Source organism: Penaeus monodon, chromosome 6, assembly GCF_015228065.2.
Source record: "Penaeus monodon isolate SGIC_2016 chromosome 6, NSTDA_Pmon_1, whole genome shotgun sequence".
NCBI classification, from domain to species: domain Eukaryota; kingdom Metazoa; phylum Arthropoda; class Malacostraca; order Decapoda; family Penaeidae; genus Penaeus; species Penaeus monodon.
This window is the reverse complement of record NC_051391.1, coordinates 53,082,654-53,092,221: the sequence shown is the minus strand read 5'-3', so window position 1 is coordinate 53,092,221 and position 9,568 is coordinate 53,082,654. Positions and strand designations below refer to the sequence as shown.

The following is a 9,568-nucleotide window of genomic DNA, read 5'->3' as shown; positions in this document are numbered from 1 at the left end:
AAAAAAAACTTTACAACAGCTACACCTTTTTATGAATATGAAACTAGTATAGCTAATGTGAGGTACGAATCCTGCCTCGCTGTACGAATGCGTATCCTGGATGGCTGACGGAGCTGGTGTAGCCGAAGACCGAACCTGTGTGACCATAACTTGGGTCAGCGTCACGCTTGTGGAGGACGTGGTTGTAGGATCGAGTGAAAGAGAGACCGCCGTATGGGTGGTAAGCTACGGCTGGTCCGTATCCATAGGTATGACCGATACCAAGGCCGATGTTTCCACCATATCCATAACCATATGCTGGTAGGCCGAAACTAGGTTCAGCTTCTCGTTTGTGAAGATTATGGTTAAAGCTGTGGACAAAAGAGCGACCGCCATATGGATGGCGAGAGATGGCTGGTGCGTATCCATAGGAATGACCGTATCCATAACTATGTGCTGGATGGCTGTAACCAGGTTCAGCTTCTCGCTTGTGGAGGTTGTGGCTAAAGCTATGGACAAAGGAGCGTCCTCCATATGGGTGTTGAGCTATGGCTGCGTGCCCGTACCCAACGCCATACTGCCGACCACTAACAAAGCCATGAGGAAGGGAAGAGCCGACGCCATGACCATAAGAAGGCTCAGCCTCGCGCTTCTGCTCTGCTGCCACGCAGGCAACCAACAATACAGCGATCTGTGGATAGAGTTTCAGATTTAATATTACTTACAACTGAACCTTTCCATTCACAAGGGATATTTTTTAGTCACTGTCCTTAGCGTTCCTTACCAAAGTCTTCATAATGGATGCTGCAGAGAACTGTATGCGAAGGCAGTCAGATAAGCATTATATAGAGCGATATGTCGAGCCACGCCCCACACTTGATTTTGACCTTCAGTAGCTTTTTCGTGCCAGATTAAGCACACATGTACTTTGTATGAGAATGTATGAACCATTAAGAAATATATAGCATCGTGATCAAATGTTTTCCTGAATAAATTTTATGTTTACATGTGTATACTGTATATACGATTACCTGGTTCTTTCATAAATCAATGGATGGTTTTTAGATATTTAAATCTGCAGCAAGCAGAATAACTACTACTGGCCTCTTGAAAATCGAAATTAAATTATCCAGAAAGACTTAGTGTCTAAGGCAAACGCAAAAAATATACAATATCATGAACACAAACTGAGACCAATAAAACAGCTTTTTACCCTGCCTAGAACTATTAGAAATAAAAAGATGAAACTAGAATTAAGGCATGTTATTTACTCTGGAGAAACGCATGTGTATGCCTATTAAGTGATATAATAAATCGCTGAGAAGACCAGCATACACCAGTTAAGAAGAATCGAGAAAGTCGATTGACCTGCAATGAGTTTTTTGACACCTGCGTGATCCATACTAGGTGTTAACGTTTATATATGTAGACATATGTAAATAAATATATATATATTGATATTCAAATACATAAAATTTTGTATGCATATATATACATATATGAATAAATAAATATATATATATATATATATATATATATATATATATATATATATATATATATATATGTATATATATGTGTGTGTGTGTGTGTGTGTGTGTGTGTGTATTATATATGTATAGTTATGTATATATGTATATATAGTATATAGTCATATATTTGTGAAAATTGTATGTTTGTATCCATCAACATATATAACACACACACAGTCATATATATATATATATACTGTATCTCATTATATATATATATATATACATATGTGTTTGAGTGTGTCTATGGATGGATGGATGGATGCATAAAAATTACAAATATATGTATAGTTATGTATATATGTATATATAGTATATAGTCATATATTTGTGAAAATTGTATGTTTGTATCCATCAACATATATACACACACACAGTCATATATATATATACTGTATCTCATTATATATATATATATATATATATATATCCATATATCCATATATATACATGCCTATATACATGTATGTGTATATGTATATATATTTGTGTGTAGTATGTATCTATATATTATTTTTCTTGATGTATATATGATTATTTATCTATTTATTTATTATATACACAGATCCATCTATCCAAAGATACACACACACATATACATATACGTACTAATGTACATGTATATATATATGAATATATATACACATATATATACACATTGTATGTGTATGTGCATGTGCGTGTGTGTATATGTGCTGTGCGTGTAGGTGTGTATGCGTGCATATGTGTGTGTGTTTGTGTTTGTGTTTCTGTGTGTGTGTGTGTGTGTGTGTGTGGAGGAATGAGGAGATACATACATGTTTGTGTGTGCAAATATACACAGATATTTGCTATAGGCCTATATGTAAATATTCATTTACTCAATCATACGTTCATTAATCTATATCTGCAAATACATAGATCCACATATAGAGGTAAACTATAAATAATCCCATGAGGCTGGAAAGTCAGAGATCGATTACTGAAGACGCCCATTTAATCTTCTAGAAATAAAAACTAAGAGATGACCAGTCTTCAAAGTTTTCATGAGTATGGTTTCTGCATCTGCTGTGACGTCAGAATATTTGAAGTTATAAAGAACAAAGCAATACTACTGATTTAATTCTCGTGAAACAATTTACACAGGGGTGGTATGCATATATATCTAGGCATTTTTGCTTGTATTTTGATTTAAGTGACTCAATAAAGCTGCCTTAGTACAGTTCTCAATATTATATAGGATATATCAAATAAATCGATTTTCTTACACCATTAAATGAACACAACCTTAGTTGTTGTTTTTTCTATCTAATAATTAATTTCTTTCAAGTTTTCGTTAATCTGCTTCAGCTTTAAAGACATTATCTTATGGGTTTGCTACTGAGTTGCTAATTATTGTATTTCATATATTCATATAATTATTTATACACGCACTATAACTCAGTGCACTGAATAGTGTGTCTTCACAGCTCACTGTGTATGTGCGTATGTGTGCACATTGGTGTGTGTGTGTGTGTGTGTGTGTGTGTGTGTGTGTGTGTGTGTGTGTGTGCATGTTCATATGCAAACCTATATACTTACATACACACATAGACGTAAAACCAAACGTACTGATAAACGATTTTATTAAGCTTTACAGCATGCTACACCTCTTTATACTAGTATCAAACTAGTATAAAGCGTAATGTGAGGGTACGAATCCATGGCTCTGTTGGTACGAATAGCCGTATCCTGGATGGCTGACGGAGCTGGTGTAGCCGTAGACCGATCCTGTGTGACCATAGCTTGGATCAGCGTCACGCTTGTGGAGGACGTGGTTGTAGGATCGAGTGAAAGAGAGACCGCCGTATGGGTGGTAAGCTACGGCTGGTCCGTATCCATAGGTATGACCGATACCATAGCCGATGCTTCCACCATATCCATAACCATATGCCGGTAGGCCGAAACTAGGTTCAGCTTCTCGTTTGTGAAGATTATGGTTAAAGCTGCGGACGAAAGAGCGACCGCCATATGGATGGCGAGCTATGGCTGGTGCGTATCCATAGGAATGACCGTATCCATAACCATATGCTGGATGGCTGTAACCAGCTTCAGCTTCTCGCTTGTGGAGGTTGTGGCTGAAGCTGTGGACAAAGGAGCGTCCTCCATATGGGTGCTGAGCTATGGCTGCGTGCCCGTACCCGACGCCATACTGCCGACTAACAACGCCATGAGGAAGGGAAAAGCCGACGCCATGACCATAAGAAGGCTCAGCTTCGCGCTTCTGCTCTGCTGCCACGCAGGCAACCAACAATATAGCGATCTGTGGATAGAGTTTCAGATTTAATATTATTGCGACTGAACCTTTCCATTCACAAGGGATATCTTTTAGTCACTGTCCTTAGCGTTCCTTACCAAAGTCTTCATAATGGATGCTGCAGAGAACTGTATGTGAAGGCAGTCAGATACGCATTATATAGAGCGATGTGTCGAGCCACGCCCCACACTTGATTTTGACCTTCGGTAGCTTTTTCGTGCCAGATTAAGCACACATGTACTTTTATGTTAGAATGTATGAACCAGGAAGCATATTTTAACAAATGTATTGCATCGTGATCAAATGTTTTGCTGAATAAAATTTATGTTTATGTGTGCATGTGTATACTGTATATAGATATTTAAATCTGCAGCAAGCAGAATAAAGTGTAATTTACTGGTCTTTTGAATTCGAAATTAAATTATCCAAAAAGACTGTGTCAAAGACAAACGGAAAAAAATATACAAGATCATGAACACAAACTGAGACAAATAAAAGAGTTTTTTACCCTGCCCAGAACTATTAAAAATAAAAAGATGGAACTAGAATTAAGGCATGTTATTTACTCTAGAGAAATGCACGTGTATGCCTATTAAGTGATATAATAACTCGCCGAGAAGACCAGTCTACAACAGTTTAGAAGAGTCGAGAAAGTCGATTGACCTGCAATGAATTTTTGGACACCTGCGCGATTCATACTAGGTGATAGTGTTTATATATGTAGACATATGTAAATAAATATATATGAATGCCCACAAACCTTAATTTTTTTATGTTTTTTCTGTCTAATAATTCTTTTCTTTCAAGTTTTTGTTCATTTGCTTCAGCTTTAAAGACATTTTCTTATGGGTTTCCTACTGAATTGCTAATTATTGTATTCGATATATTCATATAATTATTCATACATGCACTATAACTCAGTCCACTGAATAGTCTTCATAGCTCATTGTCTGATGTGCGTATGTGTGCACGTTGGTGGGTGTGTGTGGGTGTGAGCATGTTCATATGCACACCTATATAATTACACACGACGCAATGTTTGACAGATTTTACATTAAATAATTCAGGTACATAGACGCAAAACCAAACGTACTGAAAAGCGATTTTATTAACTTTACAACATGCTACCTCTCTTTATGAATATGAAACGTATTGTGAGGGTACGAATCCATGGCTCTACTGGTACGAATAGCCATATCCTGGATGGCTGACGGAGCTAATGTAGCCGTAGACCGATCCTGTGTGACCATAGCTTGGATCAGCGTCACGCTTGTGGAGGACGTGGTTGTAGGATCGAGTGAAAGAGAGACCGCCGTATGAGTGGTAAGCTACGGCTGGTCCGTATCCATAAGTATGACCGATACCATAGCCGATGCCTTCACCATATCCATTACCATATGCTGGAAGGCTGTAACCAGGTTCAGCTTCTCGCTTGTGGAGGTTGTGGCTGAAACTGTGGACAAAGGAGCGTCCGCCATATGGGTGTTGAGCTATGGCTGTGTGCCCATACCCGACGCCATATTGCCGACTAACAACGCCATGAGGAAGGGAAAAGCCGACACCATGACTATAAGAAGGCTCAGCCTCGCGCTTCTGCTCTGCTGCCACGCAGGCAACCAACAATGCAGCGATCTGTGGATAGAGTTTCAGATTTAACATTATTAATCGACTGAACCTTTCCATTCACAAGGAATATCTTAAGGTCACTGTCCTTAGCATTCTTACCAAAGTCTTCATAATGGATGCTGCAGACAACTGTATGTGAAGGCAGTCGGATACACATTATATAGAGCGATATGTCGAGCCACACCTTACTTGATTTAGACCTTTGATAGCTTTATCATGTCATATTAAGCACACATGTACTTTATGTGAGAATGTATGAACCAGAAAGTATATTTTAACAAATATTTAGCATCGTGATCAAATGTTTTCCTGAATAAATTTTATGTTTATGTGTACATGTGTATACTGTATATACGATTATCTGGTTCTTTCATAAATCAATGGATGGTTTTTAGATTTTTTAATCAGCAGTAAGCAGAATAACCTGTAATTTACTGGCCTCTTGAATTCGAAATTAAATTATCCAAAAAGACTTAGTGTCTAAGGCAAGCGGAAAAAATATGCAATATCATGAACACAAACTGAGACCAATAAAACAGCTTTTTACCCTGCCCAGAACAATTAAAAATAAAAAGGTGGAACTAGAATTAAGGCATGTTATTTACTCCAGCTATTGGACATCTTAAACAAAATGAAACTAAAGTTTATTGGTCATGTGATGAGAAGTAAAAGTATTGAGAAAAACTTGCTGACAGAGATGGTGATAGGAAACAGAGGAAGAGGCAAACCGAAGACAAGACTGAGCGACAACATCAAAGATATTTGGGGGCTGTCGATGGTACAAGTGGAAAGAAAAGCGCAAGATCGAGTTGAGTGGCGAAGGATGGTGGAGAGGTCCACGACTGCTCAAACATGAGCATACCGTTATTGATGATGATGATTTACTCTGGAGAAATGCATGTGTATGCTTATTAAGTGATATAATAGCTCGCTGAGAAGACCAGCCTACACCAGTTAAGAAGAGTTGAGAAAGTCGATTAACATGCAATGATTTTTTGGACACCTGCGTGGTTTATATATGTAGACATATGTAAGTAAATATATATATAAAATATATATATATATATATATATATATATATATATATATTCATATTTAAATACATAAAAGTTTTGTATGCATATATACATATATACATATATGTACAAATATATATGTGTGTATATATATTATATATGTATAGTTATGTATATATGTATATATAGTATATAGCCATATATTTGTAAAAATTGTAAGTTTCTATCCATCAACATAAACACACACACACACACAGTCATATATATACACTGCATCTCATTATATATATATATATATATATATATATATATATATATATATATATATATATATATATATACATATACATATGTGTGTTTGAGTGTGTCTATGGATGGATGGATGTGTATATATATATATATATATATTATATATATATATATATATAGAATATATATATCTATACTCTATTACTATATATTATACTATAATATTATATATATATATATATATACTATTATTATATATACATATATATATATATATATATATATATATATAGATATATATCTATATATATATATATATATATTTATTCTATATTATAATATATATATATATATATATATAATTATATATACTATATATATAACATCCTCCATCCATAGACACCTCAACACACATATGTATATGTATAATATATATATATATATATATATATATATATATATATATATATATATATATATATAGATGCATGTATATATATGATGTGTGGTGATGTGTTAATGTTATGATAGAAACTTCACAATTTTCACAATTATATGGTATATATATATAAAACAATTATATACATAATAATATATTATATATATATTAAACCACGATCTTATATTTGACTTATGTGATATGGTTTATATGCATAGAAAACTTTTAGTATTTAAATATGAATATACCATATATAATAATATAATATATTAATATATATATATATATATATATTTATACATATATTACATATGTTACATATATAAAACAGGTGTAAAAAAATATAGCATGTTAAATATTTCTAACTATTCTAATATGTAGTTATTCTAATGAGCTATTATATATTTTTCTTAATATTTCAATAAACCCCGCAGTTTCCAAAAATCATTCATCATAACGGTTCTCATGTTTAACAGTGTAGGCTCTTTTCCAGCCATCTTCCTACTAACATCGACATTGCTTTTTTCCAGTAAATCATCATCATATACTTTCATGTTAGTCGCCCACTCTTGTACTCGATTTGCTTTTTTCCCTGTCCTCGACACCCCCATATCTTTGATGTTTCGCCATCTTTTTTCGGTTTGCCCCTTCCTCTGTTTCCACACCATCTCTGTCGCAATTTTTTTTCAATACTTTTACTTCTCATCCATGACCAAAACTTTAGTTTCTTTTGTTTAAGAGTCCAATACTGGAGTAAAAAAATCCTTAATTTAGTTCACCTTTTTTTTTTTTAAATTTTTTGGGCAGGGTAAAAAAACGTTTTATTGGGCTCAGTTTGTGTTCATGATATTTTATATTTTTTCCGCTTTCCTTAGACACTAAGTCTTTTTGGATAATTTAATTTCGAATTCAAGAGGCCAGTAAATTACAGGTTATTCTGCTTACTGCTGATTTAAAAAATCTAAAAACCATCCATTGATTTATGAAAGAACCAGATAATCGTATATACAGTATACACATGTACACATAAACATAAAATTTATTCAGGAAAACATTTGATCACGATGCTAAATATTTGTTAAAATATACTTTCTGGTTCATACATTCTCACATAAAGTACATGTGTGCTTAATATGACATGATAAAGCTATCAAAGGTCTAAATCAAGTAAGGTGTGGCTCGACATATCGCTCTATATAATGTGTATCCGACTGCCTTCACATACAGTTGTCTGCAGCATCCATTATGAAGACTTTGGTAAGAATGCTAAGGACAGTGACCTTAAGATATTCCTTGTGAATGGAAAGGTTCAGTCGATTAATAATGTTAAATCTGAAACTCTATCCACAGATCGCTGCATTGTTGGTTGCCTGCGTGGCAGCAGAGCAGAAGCGCGAGGCTGAGCCTTCTTATAGTCATGGTGTCGGCTTTTTTCCCCTTTCCCCATGGCGTTGTTAGTCGGCAATATGGCGTCGGGTATGGGCACACAGCCATAGCTCAACACCCATATGGCGGACGCTCCTTTGTCCACAGTTTCAGCCACAACCTCCACAAGCGAGAAGCTGAACCTGGTTACAGCCTTCCAGCATATGGTAATGGATATGGTGAAGGCTCGGCTATGGTATCGGTCATACTTTTTGGATACGGACCAGCCGTAGCTTACCACTCATACGGCGGTCTCTCTTTCAAATCGATCCTACAACCACGTCCTCCACAAGCGTGACGCTGATCCAAGCTATGGTCACACAGGATCGGTCTACGGCTACATTAGCTCCGTCAGCCATCCAGGATATGGCTATTCGTACCAGTAGAGCCATGGATTCGTACCCTCACAATAAAGTTTTCATATTCATAAAGAGAGGTAGCATGTTGTAAAGTTAAAAAAATCGCTTTTCAGTACGTTTGGTTTTGCGTCTATGTACCTGAATTATTTAATGTAAAATCTGTCAAACATTGCGTCGTGTGTAATTATATAGGTGTGCATATGAACATGCTCACACCCACACACACCCACCAACGTGCACACATACGCACATCAGACAATGAGCTATGAAGACTATTCAGTGGACTGAGTTATAGTGCATGTATGAATAATTATATGAATATATCGAATACAATAATTAGCAATTCAGTAGGAAACCCATAAGAAAATGTCTTTAAAGCTGAAGCAGATTAACGAAAACTTGAAAGAAATGAATTATTAGAGAGAAAAAACATAAAAAAATTAAGGTTTGTGGGCATTCATATCTATTTATTTACATATGTCTACATATATAAACACTATCACCTAGTATGAATCGCGCAGGTGTCCAAAAACTCATTGCAGGTCAATCGACTTTCTCGACTCTTCTAAACTGTTGTAGACTGGTCTTCTCGGCGAGTTATTATATCACTTAATAGGCATACACGTGCATTTCTCTAGAGTAAATAACATGCCTTATTGTTTCATTTT

General features: G+C 35.2%; 3 protein-coding genes and 1 pseudogene across 3 annotated transcripts; 1 reads left to right on the top strand and 3 right to left on the bottom strand.

The window, feature by feature from the left end:
* Positions 1–52: 52 nt before the first annotated feature.
* On the bottom strand, positions 53–781 carry LOC119574081 (shematrin-like protein 1). Its single transcript, XM_037921161.1, has 2 exons — positions 764–781; positions 53–670 (listed from the first exon to the last, which is right to left on the bottom strand). Exons 1-2 carry the CDS (start codon positions 773–775, stop codon positions 53–55), a joined length of 630 nt encoding a protein of 209 aa, XP_037777089.1. The 5' UTR covers positions 776–781.
* Positions 782–3,098: 2,317 nt separating this feature from the next.
* On the bottom strand, positions 3,099–3,908 carry LOC119574637 (shematrin-like protein 1). The gene is made up of 2 exons (XM_037922009.1): positions 3,885–3,908; positions 3,099–3,792 (listed from the first exon to the last, which is right to left on the bottom strand). Exons 1-2 carry the CDS (start codon positions 3,894–3,896, stop codon positions 3,160–3,162), a joined length of 645 nt encoding a protein of 214 aa, XP_037777937.1. The 5' UTR covers positions 3,897–3,908; the 3' UTR covers positions 3,099–3,159.
* A 1,054-nt stretch (positions 3,909–4,962) lies between these two features.
* On the bottom strand, positions 4,963–5,523 carry LOC119574639 (shematrin-like protein 1). The gene is made up of 2 exons (XM_037922012.1): positions 5,512–5,523; positions 4,963–5,418 (listed from the first exon to the last, which is right to left on the bottom strand). Exons 1-2 carry the CDS (start codon positions 5,521–5,523, stop codon positions 4,963–4,965), a joined length of 468 nt encoding a protein of 155 aa, XP_037777940.1.
* Positions 5,524–8,361: 2,838 nt separating this feature from the next.
* Positions 8,362–8,991, top strand: LOC119574080 (annotated as a pseudogene).
* The last annotated feature ends 577 nt before the right edge of the window (positions 8,992–9,568 follow it).